Consider the following 27,384-nt stretch of genomic DNA (forward strand, 5'->3'; position numbering starts at 1 on the left):
CATATTAAGGCTGGCACGGTACACATGGAGGTGGGTGGCCAGCACCACTCCCGGCCGCCTTTGTCTTCTCCCCAAAGCTGATGTTTACACACTGCATTGGGTATTCATGTAAGGCTGAGTCGACCTAGCTGATGCCCAGAACCAGTTTCAGATATTCGCCACTAATGTTGGATACGAACTTGAGTCACCGAGTTCGTAGCACAGTGCGATAACCACTACACTACCGGTCCCCATGGGACATTACACGTACACACAAACACACGCACACGATCCCTATACATTTGAATTAGCACTTTCCATATCAAGCGTATTTTGCTTAACCAGGTGAGATCTCAAGAGACCAGGGTAATTCTCATTAACAAGAGCGACCTGAGAAAGCCTGAGTGACCGTATCATGAGGGACATTTCTCGTGTACACACACACACAATCTATATCTGCAGATCAGCGCTCTTTACATCACGTGGAACATATTAACGTGTCATCAGGCGAGCGCAGCGTGTCACGAATACAGGTCGTATCAGAATGGAGGAGATTGGTAAACTTGCAGAGACGGAGCGTGATGGGTGGCGAGGAATGGCGTTCAAGGAGCTAGTAGATGACTGTTGGGGGGGGGGGGCGTCTGTAATGAGGTGGGGGAGGCGGTATCGGCGAATGGGGCAGACGAAGTTTAGAGTTAAGACGAAGAGAAAGTCAACAGTGCTGAGAGCCAGGGTGAATGGGTTTCAGACAACAGGTGCACCAGAGCAGGAGGAGTGACCCTCCCAATGACAGGCGGTTGACGCTGGGTTCCGTCCGGTGGCGTCCTTGATTGTTGGAGCTGGGGCTATGTACGAGTAAGGAAGAATTGCCATATGATAGGGGAGAGGTAGAAAAGCTGCAACAGGTCACATAAGCGATCTCCCTAAATATGTTTCATCTGGGGTGGAACAGTGGTGTAGTGCTTAGCGCACTGAACTATGAACATGTCATCTTGAGTTTGATTCCCACCGATGGCTAACATCAGTGGCGAGTGATATTCTTCATCATCCCACAATGACCAGTATGGCGAAGTATTGTCAAACAATGCCCCATCCTTAAAGCAGCATGGGGAATCCATCCAGCAGATTCATACATTTTCTGCACATGTACTGATTAATGTACCAGTAAGTAAGTCTCCATTGCAATAATGGCCATCCAGTATTCATAGGCTCACCTTATACTAATTGTGTTTGGACCATGGCAGCAGTACTCTTGCAATGGGCATAAATAAAGTCAGCAGATGTATTTGATGTACAGTATGTCTATTATTTATTTGTCTGTTGGGAACAATGGGTAAATAAAACTTTTTGAAAGATAATGCAATATTCACAAAACTTAAGTATAAAGGTATGTTGCTATTACAGACTCGCCTTTTAGAAAACCGGAAAAACGAATCAAAGGGCCAGCCCAAAACCTACAAAAACAAATCAGCACGTCAAGGACTATTCATAAATATGTACAAACAGTTTTCCGTGGCAGCCAGCCATCGACGACCGTACCGCCATTAAATACTTCAGTGGACAAACACATGCTGGGAAAGCGATACAGGAGCCATGAAATATGCACAGTTTTTCTTCCTTGTCGTTTTTATTTTTTTACCATCGATCGCAGCGAAGTTCCCCGAGTCGCTACCGGGCGTCATGGTCCGGGGATCGCCGTCGTCCGTGCTGCTGAAGCTGCCGTTGGTCTTCCCATTGGTCGCCTTCTCTCCCATGCCCACCGACCTCCCGCTGCCCACGCGGCTTCGACTCCCGTTCCGGGAAAGGGGCGCTCTGGCTCGTCTCCGTGGGGTCATGACTATGACCGGTTGTTCCTCCTCCGGTGGCTCTGGCTTCGTCTCGCTGGGCTTGGCAGCCGCCATGTCCTCCTCGTCCGCCGCTTTATCGACCGACAGTCCCTTTTTGAGGCGTTGGTCTATAAAAAGGGAATAATCGGACGATGATTACAAATCATTACTCGGGTGTTCTGGCTGGCTCCTGGCCGAGTTCCTCTCTGCGGAAAAAGAAGTTCGGAAGAAATCTATGTATTACTGCCGTGTTGATTCAGGAACGTCTCACCTCAGTCTCGAGACTGTTTTTGATGATGGTCATGCATTTTTTGTTTTTTTACAACCACTTACTAAGTGCTTTTACATGTGGGAGAAAACTAATTATCAGAGGAAATGCATGGGTATGAGGTGGGGGGGGGGACATAAACACACAAGCATGTGACATTCAAACCAGACGACCTGGTTCCTGTACTGGCTGCGACAGGCCACCTCATAACTCCCTGCAGGTCGAGAGTCTGGTGAGCGTGAATCACTCGCCGTGCCCTCAGAGCAGCGGCTTGACGGCGTGTACCGCCGCTCCGGGCACTGCACGACGTTATTGTAACCCGACGATAACGCGATCATCTCTCGGAGTCAACGGTAATAATGCTCCATAATAGAGGGTTTTTTGGGTTAGATCGCGTAAATATATAAATGTGTCGTTAAAACCCGCCACCACCCGACACAGCCAACTAGTAAGGGTTGTCACGTAAACAGAACGTGGCCAATTCGTCACTAGTACAGCACACCGGTGTGTTGGAGAGCCAAGCCACAACATTTACAATCTGATTCCGTCGTTTCGCCAGTAATTACAACTAGCTTCATCACCCGACAGCCAGATTTATGGATGATATTGGTGGCGAAAGCCTACGTGTTAATAATGCCGATGATCAGGGGCGGAGCCAGGATTTTGACTTTGGGGGGGCTGACTTCAATATTCTGAGATATCCAGTGTATGTTTTCCAATGGGCGCCACAAATGTATAAAACTAATTTTATTGGATTTGAACGCGGAGTTTATTAATAGGTCGGAGCCGCTGATGTGGCTAATAAGTTCGATAAGTTCGAAAGGCTGCCGCTCAAGCAGCCTGCAGGGCAGCACAAGGTGACAGCCTGCAGGGCAGCACAAAGTGGCAGCCTGCAGGGCAGCACACAAGGTGGCAGCCTGCAGGGCAGCACAAGGTGGCAGCCTGCAGCATTTTGCAGCAGCCAGATATCCGGTTATCCCGATTACCGACTTTCCCAAAATTTCAAGGGGGGCTAAGCCCCCCCCAGCCCCCCCGTAGCTCCGCCCCTGCCGATGATTCATTTGTAATTTGCACCGAGAACTTTCATTGGGTGCCACACCTATACTGTCCAGCAGTTTCCAGCCTCTTCGAAACACATGTGGTCGACTGAGATGTAAAAATAAACTTACATTGGATTCCAGGATTTGGAGGTTATGCTAATACTAACGAGACATGAATACAAACAGCCGGATTAAATGTCATGGCAGTTGAATGAACATAACAAGTTTTGACCAACTTGTGCTTTTACACCATGATGCATTTATCATAGCACATCGAGGCAGCAGCTCGTGCTGTCTGGTGAAGTTCGTGGATCATGTGAGCAGGACTCTTCTGCTGGTGTCATTCATAGGATCGTTGTATATCTGCTGGTGTCTGCATGAACCAGACTCGAACCCACCACCATGCTCAACAAAGAACAGAAATAATGTATTTCTTGAAATTAATAATAATGCAACATCCTCAAGGAGTCAGTCTCAAGACTTTTCAAAACAATCCCAGCAATGATGATTGGCATGTGGGAGAGCAACGGATAACCTGGAGAAAACCCGTGCATACGAGGGAGAGACTTGTATGTGTGTAGATTTTTCGTTCGCAGCACACGTGGCCAATCCCATCTCTTGGTCACCTCAGAAGTTCACACCTACACCACGTGGCAAGCTCTTTACCAATGAGACTCAACCCTGTCTAGCTTCGGAGATCCATGAACTCAGGTGCATTCAGGGGTCATTTTAGCCATCGGCCATTACTGTTGTTATTATTATCCCGGCTCGAAATAAAATCATGGTCATTTTCAAAATGATTTTATATTTATGTATAATCAAACAATTAACTATTAATTAATTATAGCGTGGATTTTCTCCGCATGCTTAGGTCTTCTCCCACGTGAATTGCCGTGATGTGGTATATTGAAATTAGGCAGGTTTAACTTTCTTTTTTCTTTTGTAAGGATTTTAGCCACGGGGAACCAAGCTGAAATCCTATTCCCTAATGAAGGGGTACCCCAAGATATTCCAGTGCCTACAGGGTACTAATCGAGTTTAACATTCTCCGGGTTCTCTGGTTTCCTCCCACATGTAAAACAATCCTTAAATTAGCCGATAACAGCTTAATACATAGAGGACCGCAGAGCTTGGCCAATTGTTGGCACCAGCTCATCGCATGGCCGCTGCCTTCCCGCGCGTCTGCGGTTCCTTCTCCTCGCACCTCCAAGTCGTCATCTCTCTCTACCAGAGCGAGTGAACGCTGTTCACTCGCTCTGGTAGAGAGGCACGTTAAAAGTTTAACGTTACCAAAATTTCGATTTAAAGCTTTCGTGACTGCAAGGATTCATCTTCTTTGGTTCTTTCGGTAAAGTCACGTAGAACGAGAATAAAATAATAATATATAATAAGACAATAAAATTCTCACGACGTTTCGGCCACAACACAAGCAACCTTCATCAGGTGAAAGAACAGAACTGTCGGGACGACAGTGCTTATTTTATTTTATTCTTTTATTCTCATTCTACGTGACTTTACCGAAAGAACCAAAGAGGTTACCAAAATTATCACCGAGTGAGCTCCCCCCCCCCACCTATGATGTCGAGCTGTTTCCAGCGCTCCTTGTTGTAGACAATGCACTCGCGCCACGCCGCTCCGAAGTACGCGATGTCGACGGACAGCACGGAGCCCGGGGCGGGGCTGGCTTTACCGCCTCTCTGGCTCACCTCCATGCCCCCGACACTGCACTCAGGAAATTGCGGAGGGGGGGGGGGCGGAAAGAAAATAAAAACACCCATTGAGGGGGAAGGTGTGTAACAAATCACCCCCACTACGCGATTTGGTGAAACTCTCAATTCAACGATGGGATTCGACTTACAATTCGGTGTGTGTGGAATCTCTATTGGCTGCAGGGTTTACGAGAATCTATCGAATACAACATGAACGTTTAAATCAAATCGATTCTTACGCGCAGAATTTCATGCCTGTATTGTGGCCGTAAGAGTCGACTTCAGTCGATTAATTGACGCGTCGTTAGGTGCCTATTTAGGACACACGGTTTGTTATGCACCAATTATATTCCAACTGCACCATCATTAGTGCTGGTTTGTCACTCCGGTTTGGAGATTCATTGAAGTTCGCCTTGGGTTTTCCAGTCTCAGGTGACTCACGCAGGTGGATTCATTGATAGTTGGAATGCAAATGCAGCATGTGGAGGTGATGATAATGGACCTAATGCTGGGTTCCCACAAGACCAGTTCCCGCGGGAAGCTGCATGGTCTGCATGCACCCCATATGGTGGAGACAGTGCTGCTTATGAAGCCACTGCCAGGACATTTTAGTTTCTAAATGGGTCTCTCTGTGAGAATATGGGCTTCTGTGCAAGGCTATGGGGTCTTTTTGCGATTCTATCTCTGTGAGAAGGCAATGATGATGGTGATGATGATGAATATGTTTCCAGCGAATTCCAGTAACTCAGTTAATCCACCTGCACATGTTATCACTGGAAGCCAAAAAACCTGAGCCGGAGATTGTGGCCTTGGGCAACCTGGAGCCACCAGCCAAGCACGACGCGTGAAGGTGTGAACAGACATATTTTATTTAATTTCTTCAGTTAACAGAGCATTACATCGCGTCCAGGGAATGGCTCCTGAAGACGACACCACAGCATGAGTCACGCAGTCACTTCAACAGGCCACCGTTATCCCCGCTCCATGGGCCCCAGTGCAGTTGCACTGCCTCCACGCTCGATAGCTACGCAACTGCCTACCCAACTCTGGAAGGTGCTTGTTCAATAATCCGAGTGACGGTGGATGGACGGATGATAAATGATAGATGAATGGTAACAATTATAACGACGTTGGATGATGATACATGATGGACGTCAATGACTATGGCAATGATATATGATCTCCTTCTTTCGTACGGCTGCTGATGTCGATGCAGAGCAACAACTACAATTTCACATTCAGGTGGTCGAGCCAGATAACTGTGTCAGGAGCAGCGGAGTGTGTCGCTGTGATGTCTCCTTCGTATTTGTGAATTGGGCATTGTGTCGTTATATATTGTATGGTCTGTTCTGGATGGCCACGGTCACACACTGGAGAGTTTCAAATTGTCCATTTGTGCATCAGGTATCCGCATCTGCCACGGTTTGCATGGACGCGATGTAGGGTGGACCGTGAGCTTTGTGGAAGATCAAACCCTGGGATCTTCTGCGTTGGGTCTTTCACAACAATATCGATGATGGATGACGATCGAAGATGATGCCGACGTCGACGACTGCAACAGCGACAACGGCAGGGAGGAAGTCGGCCATGCCGGCGATGTCCCACGACGCGGCCCCCCTCCCCTCGGGCTCTCACCTCGAGCGGCGCTTGGCGCTGGACGCGGCGCGCACAGCCTCCTTGACGAGCGGCGCCACGATGCCCTCCACCATGTCCGTGAGCACCGACAGCGTGGGCTCCACGATAAAGTCGATGAAGCCTGCGGCGCACGACGCCCGCGCGGGGAAAACGACAGCGAGCTCCCGACGGCCCCGGCCGCTTCAAAATAAATCGCCCCTCCCGAGCGCCGTGTCGGTCGGGCACTTCTACAAATGAACGCAGCCCCACGGCGAGAGTTGGTCGTAGTCATCGACGTAATTACACACACGGGTGCCGGGTATACGTTGTGGGACAGAGGACAGCGATTCTAGATGCACTGTTGAATTGTACCTCTGTGCTCCCACATTATTGCACCTTTGCCCTCACCGACCCACACTAACCAGCACATCTCATTGACCTTCGAAGCTAAGCAGGTCTGAGCGTCGGTAGTGCTTGCATGGCTGTCCACAGTGTATGGAACAGGTGTTTCAGGCTGTTGGGGATACATTGGAGGTAGACGAAGGCAGTGTGAGCAAAATCCATTGTTGTACTGGACCATGCTGTAACGTCTATGCTCCCAGCGTTCACCAACCTCAACCAACCAGCATGGTGAAGTATGGTCAAATAAGGGGCCGTCCATAAGTGACGTCACGTGATTTTGGACGATTTTTGATCCCCCCCCCCCTCGTCGCACGGCGTCACAAAAAGTCAGACCCCCTCAAATATGACGTCACAAAGCTCTGCCCCACCCCCCAAAACCATATTTCCATTTTGAAAATAAAACATGCTTCAAATCGCTTTACACTATTGTCATTGTTGTGCGTATTTAATGTGGCGCTGCACTCTGATGTCGAGGAATGTTGTTATAACAATTTGTGTTGCTATAACAATTCTATATTTATTTAAAGTTGCGCATTTTTATGTGATGTCACATTTCTCAAATCTCCCCCCCCCCTCGTCACACATCGTCACAAAAATCTGACCCCCCCCCCCCCCACCCAGGTGTGTCACGTCATTTATGGACGGCCCCTAACCCCCATACTGTGTGCGAAAAACGGACTGTACACGTGCGTGTACAATATATATGGGGTTTCCCTTTGAGAGTAAATATATATATAATTTGATAAAAACTGCAGCGGCTTATTTGTGGAACGAGTCAATGGTTCGACATGGAACGTGACACAGAATGTTCCACCACCATCCCAGCGCACATGACAAAGCCAGTTCATCTGGAGTATGTCTAATACCATTGCACTGCATTTCTCCCTTATAGGGAACAGGAGACACGTTGTTTTTTATCTGCATTACAGTCCGAATTGTTTGACATGCTATGACCAAATAAAAAAGATACACTTGATAATTATGCTAATAGCTACACGCATCTCCAAAGTACAGGTTTCCCTCATTTGAAGCAGGTTCGTTTTGTGCATTTTCACGTATGTGTGGCTAAACCATTTCTACCAAATATTCGCTATGTCGTGCACTTTGAATTCACCCATATACAGTCGGACGTGGGACGACATTGTCTGTGTGTACTGTGTGCGCTCCCTTGCAGGCAGCTGTCTCTTCGTGTGGTTCTGTCAGGTACGCCCCCTTTTTTCTGGAACGCATCTACTACTACCGCATCTACAGCGAGGGGAACCTGCATCTGAACGGTGTGGCAGCTTGGGGCAGTTTGGGGAGGGCATTCATGCAGCATGGAATAGATCGTGGCTATGACTCACGGGGGACTCAACGACAGTTGTAACCAACCAATAACAGTGCGGGGAACTCACCGACTTGTGACTGCGGTACCATGGTGGATTTGCGGTCACACAGCGGAGAGAAGGGCAGGCCCAGCTCCTCCTCGCGGTCTCCCTGCGTCAACATGAAGCGCAGCGAGGACAGAAACTCAACACGGCGTTCGATTTGTCAATTTTACATTGGTGGGGGGGGGGGGGGGGGGATAAAAGAAAAAAGAAAATAACTTTCACCAAGCCGCACCAGTGTGGTGAAGTATGGTCAAGCAATCCTCCCGTAAACGACACGGCACGAGGGCACATTCATCCAATAGCAGATTGAAAAATACCGTAACTGTAATGAACACATAACAGGTGCTGTTGCCTGAATGTGGTGTATGTACTTTGAAATAATAATAATGATGCTATAATAATAAATAATAACGTGTTTAATCTTGGGAAGCCTCACCGAGTCTTAAGACTCTCGTTTTTTTTAAGGAGGGCCCTGCTAAATGTGCATGCTTGTCCAGCTCCGATGATGAGAGTTTGGCTTCTCGTGAAAGGGAACCCGAGTACACGGAAAAGGAGCCCACCACACGCCAAGAAGGGGCGCCGCTCCGCAGCTCATAACTCCGCGCAGAGATTGGCGAAGACAACTGAAAGCCGAGTCCCGAGGACAAAGTCAATAATTATAGCCAGTAAAATCCCTACCCCCCCCCCCCCCCCCCATGTGAAATCGCTTCCTGGACTTACGCCACGCGTTACCAATCAATGTCCATTATTTGTTTCACTACAGACGCCTCCCTCGTGTTTTCATCAATACCTCTCGTGCAATGCGGTTAGGGGTTGTCATCTTTGAATTAAACAAACAACAATAATCAAGATCACGCACAAAAGGTTTGAGCGCCTCAATGGTCGCGCATCCTGTTGTTAGACTGATGGCCTTAATCTAAGTTTTTATGGTTGTTGTTGCTGTTTGACTTGCATCCCACTGGGATTTTTTGCACACAGCGTTGGTGTACGGTGCTTTTTTCAGGAATATTTTTGCTGTTTTTTTCCATGGATTTTCTGTTTGCACAGTCACATAGTCACTTTAAGATGTTTTTCTTGTTCGTGTTTTTGTTTTGTTTGTTTGTTGTGGTTGCACCCGATTCAAGAGCCGAATGGCTCACAGGGCTATACCAAAATAAACTGAAATAAACTGAACTGAACTGAAGGATGTGCATTTGGGATAACAGTGGCCAACACCACTCAAGCTATTCAGAGACTCAAAAAAGAGTAAAAGTAATGCTTAAGAGACGGAGACATTTACTGCTCATCTGGTTAAGCAAATACACTTGTGTACCCATGGCAAACCTACTCGTGGCTGTGTGCACTTGCCGGTTGTCAATCACAAAAACACCGTGACCACATTTGTCCATCAGCTTAGATAGATTATTGGGGCAAAGTGATGTCGGCAAAGCCACGTGAGTTCTGGAATAATACAACTCATATGAATAATTTGGGTTTGCTATGCCTGCATCACGCACACATAGCCACCTTTGCATCCCCATTGTTGCTGTTGGACTGACTATACCACGTACAGTACTCGTTTTAGGTTACGTAGACCCAGAGGGCTACAAGTGGTGGACAGCAGAGAGCAGTGCGGCAAAATACACTGTTGTATTGTATTCCTATGCTCCTGCATCTCCCCTCCCCACCACCAACACCCGCTTTCACCAACACACGCCGATCAGCATGGTGAAGTATGGTTAAAATAACCCAAGACCCGCACAGCATGTGGAGGCCGTCGTCCAGCAGTTGATAGATGAAAGGCCTGTACACGCGCATATCTTAAGACGAATGAAAGCAATAAGGTGCCACAAACTAGACAGAACAAAAGAGACAACAGGCATGAGGCAGTGCAAATGGAACAAAAACAGGCAGATTCTTGGATCGAATTACGACCCTGAATCAAGACAAATGATGGGAGGAACGGCGTACGTGGTTGAGCGAATTGCTACAACGCAAACATGTTACCTGCTGTAGATTATCTTCTGCTCATTGCTTATTGCCCAAAGCTTACTGCAAACTACATTCTGCGCATTGCTCCTGCAAACACTGCCTATTTTATGTTCGTTGCCTACTGCTCGTTGCATTGCCGTGATCGCTCCCCGGTTGGGTGGGGGGGACCTCACCTGCTGGAAGAACTCCTCCAGGAGGGACTCGGTCCAGCGGCGGTGGAGCCGCCACTCCTTTGCCGGGTGGCTGATGTCGGACGTGTGCACGATCAGGGACATCGCCTTGGGCTTATCGATGACGCTGTAGAGAGGGGACGTGGTGGGCATGAGGAAAGTCCACACTTCGGTAGTAGGCAAGACGCCGATGCGGTTCCAACAACGATGTGGTTATTGAGTGCGCGCGTGTGGTGCACAAAGGTGAGTTGTTATTTTTTACTTGGGCATAGTTTTGTGAACCAATTGGGACTGTCACTTAGATTTCAGAAAACATATGTCCCCCCCTTTTCTGGGCAAGGGAGAAATGTTCATAAAATACCACGGTGTTGGGCACACGCAGACAACCCGACTTTCTTTTTATACACGCTGGTATGCAGATGGTGCATTCAGTTTCATGTCGGTGTCAAAGCACCGACTTGTTTCGCAAAAAAAAAATCCGTTTCTAAAACTAGACATAGCAATAATTGCTCTCAAAATGACACCCTATAGGAAGTATTTTGGGAAACAAATGTTTTAGCAAGAGGTGACTTAATTTGCAGAACTGCCCGCTAACGGTCGCACATAGGACAGGCGGCCGTGAAAGTAGCGACGGATCAGGGGCCGTGTACAGGGCTGAAACCTGTCTGGCTGCTGTAGCGTGGTCTTCATGGCCTTGATCTGCTGGAAGTGGCAGGACATGTCAGTTGCCAGAACCATCTCCACCACCAGAGCCCGCAGCTCCCTACTCACCACGGACGGGAGGTGGAGCAGAGAGGTAGTAGGGGAGAGGGATCATGAAACAGGGAGGCAAAGGGGTTAAACTCGAAGGGGAATGCAGTTGTCAGATCCCCCGTGGCCTCGTGGAATTGTTCAATTTTACATTACTCTTCTGTTGATTTGTTTTATTGGTTGTGGATGGTGGCAGTGCACAGCCGAAATCCAGCAGCTTTTGAGATGTGATCTACCATCAGTCTGCATTACCTAGCCCCGGTGACACTGTCTCTACCTTTATACATTTTTGAAAAAAAATGAAGCATTTAAAAACAAACATGGGGACCAAAAAAAAGTACTGGACTCGACAGACACAAGCGAATATCCAGCGGAAGAAACTGATAGGAAAAAGTGACTGATTACAGATACAGAGAAAAACAGAAGAGAAAGGGATTGGTGAAGCAAACACAAACGTAACGAGGGTGGTTAAGGCTACGGTGAGGTGATGGTGGCGATGTGGAGGGCACCGGTAAGTGTGAGCGAAGGGCTCGTAAAAAAACCACGTGGCGTATATCATTGGGGGTTAACAACCCATGGAGGCGATTGCTGCCATAATTACGGATCAAGTGTTCCATTAGGGGCATTCACAGAGAGCAACGTCGACAACCCCCATACAAAGGCGGCATCAAACGCTGTGCAATGCTGCATTGTCAGCCAACATCGCAGGCGCATTCGTCGGCCAGCGTGCAGAAAGCAATGTCCGTCGTCGAGATGAGCCCGTTTCAGCGCAGATGGGAGAGGCTATGAACACCCCGCGTCCACAGCCTGTGCAAACAACGAGGCGCTACACCCGGCGACCTGGCACAACGTACAAGCGCATACCGGGCATCCCCTTATCAATGCCTAGGGGCTCAGCCATTTAGTAGGTACGCAAAAATCTGTCAAAACTTGACCCCCCCCCATCCGTGCGCACGCGGACTTTTTACACCGCCACCCCCCCACCTGCGTATGTACGCTTGACGCACCCCCCCCCCCCGAATCCTATAGAACGGCCGAAATTGAATCCATGCAGAAACGGTCAAGGGTTAATAATATTAACGTGTTTAAGCAAACAGATAGTCCACCGCCGGACTATCTAACTCATTTGAAGGCCAATGTACACAAATTATTATCGAGGCTTCACCCCCCGCCCCCCCCCGTTTCCTATGCGTACATTGTCAGTAGACCCCCCATACGCAAGCATACGCTTTTGGGTGAACCTCCTCCCTCCCCCCTCCATGCGTACGGACTCAATCGATGGCCCCCTACCGTATTACAGACCAATTCAGACCTTATTGGTCACCCTTACACGTCTCAACGTTCACCCTACAAAGTCCCATCACAAGGGAGAAATACAGACACAAAAAAGCGCCCGTATTGAAACGGATATATTCCGTATGGACCTGAAATCTCAATATCCCTGTACAGGAATACGGGTGGACCGTATTCCTGTTGACAGCTGTGCAAAGCGTTGTGCAGGATCTGCGCACAGCTAATAAGGGGGTTGGGGGCCACGCCGCACCACTGTCGACATTCCTCAAATCTCCAGCATCAGAAGAGCTCAGTATCAGAAATGTTCCTCTCTTGTTTAGACTCCAGTATTTACACATCGGGTTGGAGTGGTGATGCAGTGGTGAGAGTGGTGGTGACGCAGTGGTGAGAGTGGTGGTGACGCAGTGGTGAGAGTGGTGGTGACGCAGTGGTGAGAGTGGTGGTGACGCAGTGGTGAGCGTGGTGGTGACGCAGTGGTGAGAGTGGTGGTGACGCAGTGGTGATAGTGGTGGTGATGCAGTGGTGAGAGTGGTGGTGACGCAGTGGTTAGAGTGGTGGTGACGCAGTAGTGAGAGTGGTGGTGACGCAGAGGTGAGAGTGGTGGTGATGCAGTGGTGAGAGTGGTGGTGACGCAGTGGTTAGGGTGGTGGTGACGCAGTGGTGAGAGTGGTGGTGACGCAGTGGTTTGAGCACTGCGCTCTAAAACTGATGTATGAACCAGTCCAGGGCCCCACGCTCTCTTGAGAAACCCGCTCTTATTGGCATGGTGAAGCATCGTTAATTAACCCCCACAAGCGACGAGGTGTGCCCTGTAAGATTCTGTTTATTTAATTTAAATAATAATGTCATAATAATATTAACTTGTAACGCACCACAAAATGGGACATTTTTGCCAGTATCAAAGTATGATAAAACAAGAAGAGGTTTCTTCCTTTCTGGCAATAAAACAGGAGGCGTTAAGATGTTCAAACACCAACTAAAAACCTTTTGCAAGGAATCAAGTCTGCATTAACCACATGTAGTTGTGGCAAAACATGCAAACAAACACGCTCTGATAACATATGCATTGTCTTTGAAACTGATTGGTCTACACCAGAGAGAGCCATCTTTAGGGCTTAGTCTCACCAGTGTCAGACCAGAGAACGCCAAAAGGTGAATAGCACAAAGTCAACGCATCTGCCACACAGTGTTCGCTAACTCTCGTAGAGAGAAACAACGACTCGGACTTGCGAGGAGGAACCACAGACGAGTGGGAAGGCAGCCAGGCAGTGAGCCAACGCCAACAATTGCCCAAGCTCTGTGATTCTGTATATGTTCATGTGTTATCAGTCAGTGAAATATTGTTTTACCTGTGGCAGGAAACCAGAAACCCCGGAGAATGTTAAACTTGATGAGTACCCTGAATACATTGGAATATCTTTTGGCACCCCTTCATTCGAGAAGATGATTTAAGCTTGGTGCCGCGTGGCAAAACATCCGTACGAATTCTAGATTTGAAGCTTTCGTGACTGCAAGGATTCATACTCTTTGTTTTTTTTCGGTAAAGTCACGTAGGTAAAATAAAATAACTAAATTAAATCACGACGTTTCGGAGGCAACACAAGCTTCCGTCTTCAGGTGGAACAGTCACAGCAGAATAGCTGATGTGACTGTTCCAGCAGAATAGCTGCTGTGACTGTTCCACCTGAAGATGAAAGATTGTGTTGCCTCCGAAACGTCGTGATTTAATTAAGTTGTTTTCTTTTACTTTATTTTACCTACGTGACTTTACCGAAAAAAACCAAAGAGTATCTCTACGAATATCAAAACCGGTCAAATCTGCCTAATTTCCATATACTGTATCGCGATAATTCACGGCAACAAAAAAACAAACATAGGTATATATTCACGCACACGCCTTCCTTCTCGTAAGGTGTCCGATACGCCCTGTGTGAATCTCGGCGCCGTTCTATCCCGGCACGATTCCATCTCACGCAAATGATCCGCGGGGGGGTGGGAGGCTGCAGTGCCTCGTGAACCCGGGGGAGTCACCACTCGGTTTGGATCCCAGCGACGAGGGGGCAATCGTCCGCCGTCAAAGACGCGTGCTCGACTCGGCGATGCAAGAGATCACGTTCGTAAAGGATTTGTCAGGCGTGTCGTCCTCAGGGCCTGTATTAGGGGTGGGGGGGGGGGTTAGGTCTCTCAGGGGGATGCCGTTGATGGGGCTCCTAGCTACTATACCGTCAATATATACACATACCACAGACTATATATATTAAAAACAAGCGCTATTTATGTGCTACGAAGAAGCGCCATTGCCCGAAATGTCACCTGATATATCTATTTTTTGTTCCTTCGAAGGCACCTGTTTTTTTAAAACATTGTGTGGATTTGTTTTAAAACGAGGTTCTTTATAGATTGTTTTTTTAGGCAACTGGGGCAAGTGCTGTTAGCGAGCACCTATTAAGGGGGTGGAGTTGACCATGAACACGTCCGGACTGCCTTTGTGCGGCAAGTACAGTGCTCATTTACCACTGAGTCGACCTAGGGAGGCCACGAACAGGTTTCAGATGCCATGGCGTCAGGAATCAAACTCACGTATTTGGACGAGTCATTGATATAAATGTAAACATGTATTTTGATGTGGGGTTTCTTTGCGGAGGGACGGATCTATAAAGGAAACATCTGCTTATTGATTATGTCGTTGAGTTTGTTGCACTTCGTGAAAACCACGTCACCATTCCCCATGCTACAAAGACAACGACACCCCGTGTACAGCCTTAACAGGCTGTAGGGGCAAGTGCTGTTAGCGAGTAGCACCGATGAAAGCCTTGCACGGCACGCGAGGTCTCTGGTGTTTGCCATGAGCTGGAATCGAACTCGTGTCCGCCGGGTTAGTAATGTCGCTCGCTAACCGCTGCGCCACCGCTCCCCCCATAACAAACACAAACACAGTCACCTATGCGCTTACTGTAAACACCCGAGCAAACAGCAAATACACACACACAGTCACCGAGAGTATGTCCGTCTTGTGTACTTAGTCGACGCTTAAAGCAGCTCCATAAATTAAACATCGTTAAAACTGAGCACGCCGGGTGACCAATCCTCCCCTGCCGCTGTTCGCCACCGGCTGCCGCTGCTGATGAGCGCCCCCCCCCTCCTCGCCCTTCTCCCCGCCCCCCTCCTCCTGACCCCCCCCTCCCCACGACCCCCCCTTCCCCCCAACCCCCCTCCCCCCGGAGGAGGGGGCTGTCGTCCCCCCCGCCTGCTGCGCCGTGTGTGGCGGTCCCACGGCTGCGACTGAGACGCGTGGCTCCCCAGCCAACCCCCTCCGACCCGGAGGCCAATTTCAGTGTTCACCTTTCGCATCCGACGCCTGCCCCAACGCCCCCGCCGCCGCCGCCTTCCCAACACCACAATCACGACGCCGCCGCCTTCCCAACACCACAATCACGACGCCGCCGCCTTCCCAACACCACAATCACGACGACGCCTTCCCAACACCACAATCACGACGACGCCGCCTTCCCAACACCACAATCACGACGCCGCCGCCTTCTCAACACCACAATCACGACGACGCCGCCTTCCCAACACCACAATCACGACGCCGCCTTCCCAACACCACAATCACGACGCCGCCTTCCCAACACCACAATCACGACGCCGCCGCCTTCCCAACACCACAATCACGACGCCGCCGCCTTCCCAACACCACAATCACGACGCCGCCGTCTTCCCAACACCACAATCACGACGACGCCGCCTTCCCAACACCACAATCACGACGACGACGCCTTCCCAACACCACAATCACGACGCCGCCGCCTTCCCAACACCACAATCACGACGGCGCCGCCTTCCCAACACCACAATCACGACGACGACGCCGCCTGCGACACTCCAGCGGATGAGCACGCGAGGGGTGTCGCGCAAATTATCGATCGCGGCGATGATCGGCGCTCCGACGAGATGAAGTTCAAATGATCCGCAAGGAGTTGGGTCGGGGATTTCCATAATTAAACATTTGCAACAAAAAAAACCTATGGAAAATGTTATATTAATCATCGTTGGAAATGTAATTGTTTATAAGCGCAATTAAAATAGGCATTAAGACGTAACTCGCTAGATTATCTGCTTATTAATTGCTTTATTAATTGTGTTAGAAATATCCTGTAATCTCTGTCGACAAGGACCCGTGGGTCATACGGAACTGGACATCTGTGAAAAAAAAGCTTCATAGGTCATCGGAGTCCTCCCAGTCTACAAACAAAGATGCTGATTCTGGCCGGGGACAATTCAACCCCAAGAAGCTGCCAGCTGTATAGCCGTTCGATAGCAGGAACAATTGGATAAGGGGTCGTCCATAAATGACGTCACGCGATTTTGGCCGATTTTTGACCCCCCCCCCTCGTCACATGGCGTCACAAAAAGTCAGACCCCCCCCCCTCAAATATGACGTCACAAAGCTCCCCCAAACCATATTTCCATTTTGAATATAAAACATGCTTCAAATCGCTTTAAACTATTGTCATTGTAGTGCGTATTTAATGTGGCGCTGCAACTCTGATGTTGTAAGAGAAAATATTTATTTAAAAAAGTGTATTTAATTAAGTAGAACGTGTTGTCTATATTTATTTAAAGTTGCGCATTTTGACGTGACGTCACATTTCTCAAACCCCCTCCCCCCCTCGTCACACATCCTCACAAATGTCTGACCCCCCCCCCTCCCTCTAGGTGCGCGACGTCATTTATGGACGGCCCCCAAGCAAAATTCGAGGACTTGATGGAGGTGACGATGCTGATGAACGTCGTGTTGTGTGGCGCACAATGACGGGCATTCAACGACGACAATATTCTGAAGAAAAAACGAAGAGGCAGGCAGACCTCGTTGGAACAAAGGGTCTTATATGTACGTTAAACTTCTTTCACACCGTACGTAGCTAACCGTGCTAATTGGAGGTGTGGAGGAAGGATGACGAACTAAACACAAAAATCTGTTCTTAAAAGAAATGCGTTTTCCATTGAGATTTAAAAGTGCATATCGCTCCAGTGACTTCCTAATATCGAAACACATGTGACCAGGAGGACAGATACTACAATGCTCTATAAAGCCCAACATAAAAAAGGCAAACACACTTAACAACGAGCAGGTCCGTACTGTATTTCAACTCGCGGCAGTAGTTGTAAATACGAATTTCAGATGTTTCTATGTACTCTATTAGTGTAGATATGGCTCTATTTGCGCCAAATGTCTGCTCTCTATACCGTTGAGACCTTCATCGTGATTGCAATCGCGCACAGAAAACACTTAAGCGTGAGTCTAAGTGTCTTCACCACTCAGTAGATGGGGGGGGGGGGGGGGGGGGCATTGTCTACAAGTCTACGAAGGGACTAGCCGCGGTCCTTGTCATTTAGCCCGCAAAATCTGGCCCTGCGTCTGTCCAATCGCCCACAGTGGCACAGCACGGAGCGACTATTACGCGCGCAGCAGCAGCAGCAACACCAGCAGCAGCAGCTACGTTCTCCTCGTATACCCCCTGTAGGTCGACAGTTGGGCAGGGAATAAACTCAAGCTGGTTTTTGGCAGGCGGGGGAGGGAGAAAAACAACATTTAATCTCCCGGCCAGCACAGCCTCACACACAGGCAATCGTAAAAATGATGTGCGTTGGATGATAATTTTCTGAACTAGGGCACTGCCCAAATTGCGTGGTCATTTTCACGAACTGGGGCACGATTTCCTTTTTTGCAAATTGGACAATAGCTCTCCCACCATCTAAATATAGAATAAATGACGACGGCGACGATGATGATGATAGCTTAGGCTTGAAGACACTGATGGTGGTGGTGATGGTGGTGGTGATGTTGGTGGTGATGGTGGTGGTAATGTTGGTGATGGTAAAGATGAAGGCAGATGTAGACTCTACCTCCAGTCATCCTTGCTGAGGTTGATGAGGATGTTGGCATCCTCATCGGCCTGCATGATGCGGTACGCGGTGCTCACGTGGTGATTCTCCATCACCGAGCGGTCGTTGTACAGGATGGCCACATCGGACCTGGTGAGGGGTGGGGGTGAGGAGCGGGAGTGGGGGGGTCAAGGTAAGGGGTGAGAGACGGATGTGAGAGTGAGAGACGGGGTGGGGCTAAGGGGTGGGGCTAAGTGGCAGGGGTGAGGGTGAGGATCTGGGTGAAAGTAAGGGGTGCTGGTAATGGTGAGGGGGTGGGTCGAGGATGAGAGTGAGGGTTAGGGGTCAGGGAAAGGCGTGAAGGTGAGGGTAATGAAATCATTTACTGCCATTGTCAATCCACTGTCGAAGGAAGCCCTCCCCACACAATGTTGGTCATGGAGGGTAGTTTGACCATACTTCACCACAATGGTCAGTACGTGTTGGTGAAGGGTGGGGGGGGGGGGGGGAATGGGGCACCAGGCTGGGAATCAAACTCAGGACGCTGGGTTCATGGGTCGGTGCATGAACAACAGTGCGACTGGTCCACTCCTGAACTACGAGCCGCAAATAATTGCGACTACAATGGCAAGTGCCCTCACGGACGCGCCGCTACTGCGGCCATCGCGCGAGCGCGCGAGTGAGTGCATGCGTGGAGGAGACGCGGGCGTGTTCGCACCGGGTCTGGATGTGGAAGTTGTTCGTGGTTCCCGTGTGCTCCAGGTCATGAATGGCTGCCGCAAACAGCATGGCGAAGATCTCCAACTCGTTCAGCCAGTGCTGGCAAGGAGAGTCGAAAAGCTACATCATCATCGTCATCATCTTACATTAAGGAGTCCCCCTCCTTAAGCTCCCTCCGTTCCTCTCTTAAAGGTCACCTCCTTTCACTATTGCCCATTCTCTTCCCCTTCCCTCCCCTTGCCCCTCCACTTCTTCCCATCCCTCCCCTACCCCTCTATCGCTGTCACTCATTCCTCAATCCTTGTAGCAACGTCCCTTTCCTCTAAATCATTCCATTCTGTTACAGTTTTGTAAGTCATGTCAAGCGCCTTGATTGAAGGCGCTGTATATAAAATATAGATTAGATTAAATAAATTAGAATCTTCATGATCATTGTTACACAGCCATTAAAAAAGTGTATGTGTATTTAACTGATCATTTAAATTATTGTTATCATTGGCATGATCGTATCTAGTAATATCTGTATCATGTTATGTTTTTTTGGTAATTCTATCTAAATCACCATTAGCATGATTGTTACACACTCTTAGTGCCATCTCTAAGCTTAAATTGTTTTCATTCTTGAATGAAGTTTCCTTCAAAGAATGTCATAAAGCTCTATCGCTCACAATAACTTACATTTTTCATCGGGTGGCTCAAAGTGTCGTTCATTAATTAACGTTTTAATAGACGCAACAAAACAAAACAACATTTCCATCGGATGAACGACTGCTATTGAGCCAGTGTTTCGCAGGAAGTTCTGGCGTCGTGGAAGCAGCGTTACCATGAAGCCGGTTTTGAGCAGGAGGAAGTGCACCGTCTGCGTGACGTCGGCGGCATGCATGAGGTTGTGGTAGGGGTTCTTGTATTTGCTGTATCCCGCCTCGAGCGCATCCGCAAATGACACCAGCGAGGAGATGGGAATCTGCCCGAGTGGACAGCAGGAGCGCGTTTAATCATTGAGTGCGTGTACCTTACGGGTCACCCTTATCCCCCCCGACAACCAAAAGTCGCCAACACATCTGGGGGGCTTAACCAGGGACACACACGTGGGTTGGCTGGGCAGTCCCCTCCATTCTGTCGGAAACTCACGCATTTTTAAAAGCCACGCCCACTCAATTATCCACGAACGCCGCCCACTTAGTGAGCGGCCTCCCGATCCTCGCTTTTTTCAGATGTTGGGCCCAACTGCTTCTCTAAAGCCCCCCACCCACTCTTCAGGTAGGCGAACCCTTCTTGCTGAACCACCCAAACTGGACCATCTGTGAAAGAGAGATTCATAGCCCATCGGATTCCTCCAGTGTAAATAAAGATGCTGATTCTGAAACTAGGATTGTCCTGGCCAGACTAGGACATTGGGTAGTTTTACTCTCACACTTGTCCATACCGTTCATCGTACCCGACAGAAACTTTACAGAAATTCAGCGGAAATCCATAGAACTGTCATGCTGAGGACTAAAATGAGTCCCTGGGCTTACAATAGGGAAGCTGCAGAGGTAGGTTGTTGCCATGCAGTTTGTGAGGTCACGGTGGCATGACGATGTGAAGGCTTTACGATGAAGTGGCACTGTGGCCGTGGGACTATTCCCCCTCCTTATCGTAGTACCTTGAACCGTGCGATGAGGTCGTATCGGGTGAGCGTCTCGTACAAGGTGAACTTGAGCGCGTGTTCCCCGCTCGCCTCGTTCAGGGCAAAAATGTCAAACGACCACTTGTCCACGTCCTGAAAACAGAGCGTTCGCGAAAACTAAAATAAAACTTTTTTTCGTGCGCAGCAGCAGTTTTTGCAAAAGAATAAAGCAACTAAAAAAACTAAATTCAACACTGCCATGAATCGTACGATCTTATACAGGAGAATTATATTTAGTGAAACTCCTCGCATCTGCCCTCCTTTTATCCTCTCTGTCTGTCATTCACGCCTTTCAGGTTCATTTCAGTTTCATTCATTAGGTATAGCCCTGTGAGCCATGCGGCTCTTGACTCAGGTGCAACGCAGACATTCGGGTGCAACTCGGACATTTGAATCAACACGCGGACATTCTTGTTACCCATGTGTCCACGATTGCTACTATCTGCGCACAAGATCGTCAACCCAGAATTGGTGACAAAATGTATCCGATTATCCACTTTTGTGTGGATAGGAGCAAAAGCCTCCGAGTTGCGGCACATTAATCCGATTATCCACACTTATCTTGAGCTTTGTCCCAATTCATCCTCGTATCAGGAATTAATTCGCGAGTCAGAGTAACTCAGCAGTTGGGGGAGGGGGGGGGCAAAGTCACCCGATTATCCGCATTTATCCATGCACACTTTCACGCGGATTTAAGGAGTAAAACAACTGTGAATAGTGAATAGGAGTCCATATAATCAGCGCAGATACGAGTCGTTTCACCGTAACAAATTAGCATTCTGTTCAATAGTCCTTCAGAGCTATTACACCCGGATTGTTCTCGGTATGGAACCGTGCTGTCGGCTCGTAACGGCTGGGCTTACCTTCAGCACTGAGATGACTCCCGGTGGGTAACTCAGCCCCGTCATGCTGGAGGAGCGGCGGTACATCCTGCAAATGCAGCAGCAGCAGCACCGGCAGCGTGGCTCTACGATCTTACATTGACATGCTAATCTCTCACAATACAATGGCCACCTCTGCAGCTTCGTCGTCGTTACATGCACATTTCATCACGAGCCCCGTCCACTTCGCTTATGACCCTTGTGCTACACCCATCTCAAACCTTAATAACATCCTGCCTCAGCAGCTCTCCTGCTATTTTTTCACCTGATGACGATTGCTTGTGTTGCGATCGAAACGTCGTGATTTAAAAAAAAAATTGTATCTACATGGCTTTACCGAAAGATCCATAGAATATGGGATGATACAACAAAGCAATCGTGACCCCCCCCGCCCCCCTCACCACTACTGGCAGTAGACCAATGCCCGTATAGTAGGCCAGTCACCTCGTGCTGCAACGGGGACAACTTCCAGTAGACAACGTTGCCCTTTTAAAAATGTGTTGAGATGTGACGAAAAATACTTCGCTCCGCCCTGGCAAAATAAGCAGGGCGCTCTGTAAACAGCAAATCCATGTCGTTGATAGAATAATGGCAGTTTGTGGATTTCGGTGCAGGAATGGGAAGAAAATTGTGTGCCCTTATCTGTACGTATCTTGAAACTATGAAGCTACATTTTTCTGATACCAAGACAACCTTTGGTCAAAAACATCTTGCCATGCTGGCCTCACCGCTGAATAATTTTACCTTAGAAGTACAAGATGAACAAACTATTGTAAACAAAAAAAAAGGAGCCAAACGATAAATCGTGATCAGCGGACGGACATCCTTAGAAACGGGCGAGCGAATGGGATGATCCCCGCACTCCGTTTGAATTCAACCCCTGACAAATCGACCGTGACTTGCCACGGTGCAATCGGCGCGGTTCACGGAGTCGTGCCACGCGTCCGTTAATCAGACTGGGGCGCCGTTGTGTCATGCACCAGGGATAACAAAAGGTCACGCGAGGACAAAGGGGACCCATGCTTGACGACCCAGGGATTGAATGTCGCCGAGCATATGGCTCGACTATTAGCTTCCCCAGAGCAATGAACGACTTAAATCAACAAAACTGCCTCCTTGCTGCGTTTATTTATCTCTCAGCGGTCTCTGGGTGGGGTGCAGTGGCGTAGCGGTTCGTCGAAATAGCCCTGGGTGGCAAGGAATAAAAGGGGGCATACCCCCATGTCCAATTTCACCCCCCCCCCCCGCCGTCTTTGTAGCCTGGCGCCCAGGCCCCCCACCTCGAATCTGTGGGTCCCACGGTGCAGTTGCATTGCCTGCACATTCGATAGTTCCGCCACTGGCTCGGGTGCGTCAATTTTTTTATCCGAGCCGGAAACCAAATGTGGAACCCGTAGGAGGTAGAAGAGGATGTTTAAAAAAAATCTATATATTATTAATACAAATTAATAATAATAAGAGTGAGCAGCGTACAGAGCGCCGGGTTGATGCCGCAGTGAGCGGTTTGTGCGCCAAGGCCCCGGGGGGGTCAGGAGGGCACGGTTCACAAGCGGCGCGACCCGTGGCTGCTCTGGTCACACGAGGAGGGCTCTAAACACAAAGGCTGCCCAAAAACGATTATTTGGCGGGCATTCGGGTATGTGGGCGCAGGTGTGTGTGTGTGTGTCTCTGTGTCTGCTCGTGTGTTGCATGTGTGCCACCATCTTGTGCACGCAATGTGTCTCGCGTGTGTTTGTGCGCGGAGAGCAGCGGGCCCGATGAGTGCGAATCCAATTACCTGGTTTCCGTTTCCGGTCATGGCTAAATTGAATGGCAATGTATGTATGTATGTAGAACTTCTTTCGCACCGTACGTAGCCAACTGTGCTAATCGGGGGAAGGACATCAAACTAAGCACAAAACGCAGTTTGTTGTCCTTCCCCTGTAGGCAGTATCTAAACCTGTCCCAGGCTTTCAATCGGCCGATTCAGCCTTAAAGCGAGTACCTGGCTCTCACGAAAAGCTACTTGCGTTGCGTTTAAGATGGTCGCTCTCCATGTAAAGTGTGTTTCAACCAGGCTCGGTAGCGTATACACTCCTGTGATTCGTAACTTTAGGAGGCATAGGTTGTGGATCGCGTAGACTTGCGAGAGGCTCATACCTTTATGGGCTGCGATATGGCCAGAAGATGGCAGTGCATTGTGTGTGAATTTGTGACCCCATCTGCGTGAACCTTTGAATGCTATCCCCTGGCATGTGCGGCGGCTTTTCTCCACCGTTCATGCCACTTCACTTTCCTCTCTCGCGTGAACAATCCTTTACAATGAATGGTCCAAGCATCGCAATGCAGAAACCTTGTGATAGAGAGAGTCTTGCGAGCGGAGGCGGTACAGCATGGAGGAGGGGGAGCAGGAGGGCTTGGCACCTCTCGACAAAGATGCCAGCTTGTACGGCGTGAACTATGCTGCGGAAGCTGGGCTTGTCCTCCGGCCTTCGATTCACCAGCCCCATGTGGCTCGTGAAGGTGGAGGCCAGCCAGTCGCGCACCTGCGTCGGCACCGCCTCTGAGCCCAGGTCTCCCAGCTCATCCTCAGGGTCCAGGAGACGCCTTGCGTGTCCACAGGGAAAGAGAGAGATCGAGCGAGGGTTAGTGTGCTCATACAATACAAAGAGACAGCAAGCACCAAGCACACCAGCTGCCATTCCACACTAAGTGACGATGATGTTACCGCAGTGATTGCGCAAGGCTCGGTGCACGCTTGCTCTTCTTCCTAAACTAAACTGTTTTATTTTATTTTACCAAGTAAGGCCCAGTCAACTATACAGCTCTTTGTCAGAAGCGACCTGGCAACAAATGATTACACAACAGAGTAGCTTATGTTGACATTCATATCATCCAAATACTCTCAAACGCATGATTTTAAATGTAGAGGAAAAAAACTGGAGGATCCGGAGAAAAATCCACACGACCACGGGGAGAACATGCAAGCTCCAAATATACAGGCGTCAGGGTCGGGATCGAACCCAAGGCCAATCAGTTTCAAATTCAATGCATATATTATCAGAGCATGCTTGTTTGCATATTTTCCCACAAGTACGTGTGGTTAATGCAAACTTGATACCTTGCAAAAGGTAGTGTGTAAACATTTTAACAACTGTTTTATTTTGATTTAAACTTTCGTGACTGCAAGGATTCAAATTCTTGGTTCTTTCGGTAAAGTCACGTAGAATGGAAATGATAAAATAATAAACATATAAAACAATAAAATTCTCACGACGTTTCGACTGCAACACAAGCAATCATCATCAGGTGTGAAAACCACAGCAAGAAAATTTGAAAAAAGTAGCGTTTTCTTAACGTTAGCACCACGGAGAGCGATTTGGCAGTTATTCAGATGGACGAGTCCATCTATATTATTTTATCGTTTCCCTTCTACGTGACTTTACCGAAAGAACTAAGAATACCTGTTTTATTGCCAGAAATGGTCAAACCTATTTATTATATTTTTCATCATTTTCATATTGCCAAAAAGGTCCAATAGACACCAAGACCTCCTGCATACCAGGCGAGGTAGTAAACATCTCGCCACCGCGATGCCCCCATTGAGCCCACTCCCCCCCCCCCCCCCCCCCACCTGTTGTCCTCCATATAGACAGCCTCGAGCACGGACGCGGCGTAATCCAGGTTCTTCTTGAGGTCGGCGACGGGAAGTTCCCCTCGCTCCAGCTGCTTGAGGAGGCATCGCAGTCTGGTCACCGTGTCGGGAGAAGATCAGCAGCATCGCAGGGTGGGGCACAACAACAACAATGGTGAATAAAAACGCGAAAAAATTATAGAAATGCCCATTTCACCTCGTGGGCTAATTGGGTTCCTGGTAACTTTCCAAAACATAATGGGGCCATTATGATTTTTTTGGTTTACAGTGCCATGTGTGAGCTTATGCAACGTTACAAAATGCATTAATTTTTTTATCGCAGCATATGAAAAGGAATGAGTGTGACATTGGCGAGTCACCTTCAAATAAAACGCACGTTATTTTTTTTGGAAAGCCCCATTGAGTGGCATGGCTCTTTCTTAAAAACAAAAGCATTTCTTAAAATGTTTTATTACTTTTTCGTGGGAGGACAAAGCAACTTGAAAATATCGGAGGAAGCATAGACCACTGGTTACACAAAGACATGCTCGACCCTCCACAAACTCGTCTAAAATCTCAATGTGTGAGTGGATGCACATGGCTGGAATACAGACATCCAGATGTTTAAGGACTCAAGCAGCCTAGGCATACAGATGCCCAAATATCCAGATGCCCATATGCCCAGACACTCAGATGCCCAGGCACAGCTATGTCGAGATGTCCAGGTACCCAGATGCCCAGGTGCTCAGGCACTCAGATGTCGGAGTATCCAGGCATCCATGTGCTAATGTACCCAGGATGTTCATTCACCCAGACGTTCAGATGCCTAACCACCCAGTTGTCTTAACATGCAGATGCTCAGACAACCAGACATCGAGGTACACAGGCACTCAGATGCTCAGGTGCCCAGCTGGGGGTGAGCAGAGGTGGTGACGAGCTTCACCTGACAGCCGCTCTCTCCAGAGCCTCGGGGCTGTCGCAGGGTGGCGGCTCCTCAGCCAGCACCTGGGCCGGGTCGCGGTCATCCGCCCGGCCACCCCCGTGGCCCCGGTCGCCCCCCGCTGCGCCCCACTCCCCTCCCCCGGGCACCAGCAGGTGCTGTTGCTTCGTTGCTCCCTTCTCCTGCTGGGCGCTCGGCCCCCTGATGGAGCTGTGTGATTGAGTGCCTGCAACACGGGGTTGGGAGGGGAAAATCGCGTGTGGATTCATCACCCGTTCTGTGGGTAAATTAAAATCAGGAGGCACACGACTGTTGAGTTATCACAGGATGTTTGTCCATCTTTCACGCATTTGACTTGAGAACCAAAAGTAGTCATACAATGTGACAAACCAATTGCGAACCAAACAGTTCCGCCCTCTCCAAAAAAAATGTGAGTTCCTTTTTTGAGAGGGCAAGGCCTGAGCTGTAGAGAGTGGATACAAACGTGTGAAGGAGCGATTGGTTAATTGTCGATCGCCCGCAAATGACCCCCTGTTGATGGTCGGCTACATCTCCTTTCATTCGCCTCTCGACGGTCGCTTCGTCCCTGCGTTCACGGCCACGTTGGCGAGACGGCGCCAAAAAAAAAGGCAACCGGCTGAAGCCGATTCAACAAATTACACGATGGAAAGTGTGGACTCGGGTGTTAGATGGACAATGCAAGACCCAACTGTGTCGGTCTAGTGCTCGCTGAACTGCATTGGCCCCAGTTGCCAAAGGAATGTATGATAAAGGTTGCACTCATTACATACATACAAAGTGCTTGCAACAAATGAAGCAGAATACCTTTCTGATCTCGTCAAGGAACATACACCATCACCCAAACTCCAGTCATCATTGCAGTCGCAGCTTTTGGCAAACCATTAAACAAGATGGTCACTGCATCGTGCGCTTTCAGATGCACTTCTGTGGTTGTCAGAAATGCTCTTCCTTCCGATATTAGAACGCCACTGGAGCTATGCACTTTTAAATCCAGATTGAAAATTAATTTCGTGAGAACTGATTTTTGTGTTAAGTTCGTTCTTCGTCCAGTGCACCTCCGATAAACACGGATGGCTACGTACGGTGCGAAAAAAGTTCAACACACATACATACGAGCCTGCAGAACAGAGATTTTCCTGGTAGTCCACTTTATAGCTGGTTTACTTTATCATCCTATTGCACGCTTTAATTTTAAAAGCGCTAACGTTCGTGCAAATTACGTAAAAATCGTGGTATTTTTTTTAACAGAGACAAGGGTT

General features: G+C 48.8%; 1 protein-coding gene across 3 annotated transcripts in view; it reads right to left on the reverse strand.

Annotated features, from left to right (window-relative positions):
- The window catches only part of LOC116940897 (dual specificity calcium/calmodulin-dependent 3',5'-cyclic nucleotide phosphodiesterase 1A-like), a 74,521-nt gene that overhangs the window by 7,985 nt on the left and 39,152 nt on the right, over positions 1-27,384 (reverse strand). For all 3 annotated transcript variants that reach the window (XM_032951239.2, XM_032951241.2, XM_032951240.2), the window contains exons 3-16: positions 26,108-26,330; positions 25,165-25,278; positions 23,955-24,137; positions 21,534-21,600; positions 20,647-20,763; positions 19,825-19,965; positions 19,000-19,100; positions 18,303-18,431; positions 11,011-11,112; positions 10,353-10,476; positions 8,233-8,314; positions 6,458-6,578; positions 4,687-4,835; positions 1,619-1,933 (exon numbers count right to left, since the gene is read on the reverse strand). In XM_032951239.2, coding sequence (XP_032807130.2) covers positions 1,619-1,933; positions 4,687-4,835; positions 6,458-6,578; positions 8,233-8,314; positions 10,353-10,476; positions 11,011-11,112; positions 18,303-18,431; positions 19,000-19,100; positions 19,825-19,965; positions 20,647-20,763; positions 21,534-21,600; positions 23,955-24,137; positions 25,165-25,278; positions 26,108-26,330 — 1,968 coding nt within the window. The remainder of the gene's footprint in view (positions 1-1,618; positions 1,934-4,686; positions 4,836-6,457; positions 6,579-8,232; positions 8,315-10,352; positions 10,477-11,010; positions 11,113-18,302; positions 18,432-18,999; positions 19,101-19,824; positions 19,966-20,646; positions 20,764-21,533; positions 21,601-23,954; positions 24,138-25,164; positions 25,279-26,107; positions 26,331-27,384) is intronic.

Source organism: Petromyzon marinus, chromosome 10 (assembly GCF_048934315.1).
Source record: "Petromyzon marinus isolate PM22_M1 ecotype Great Lakes invasive population chromosome 10, UKy_Petmar_22M1.pri1.0, whole genome shotgun sequence".
Classification (NCBI taxonomy): Eukaryota; Metazoa; Chordata; class Hyperoartia; order Petromyzontiformes; family Petromyzontidae; genus Petromyzon; species Petromyzon marinus.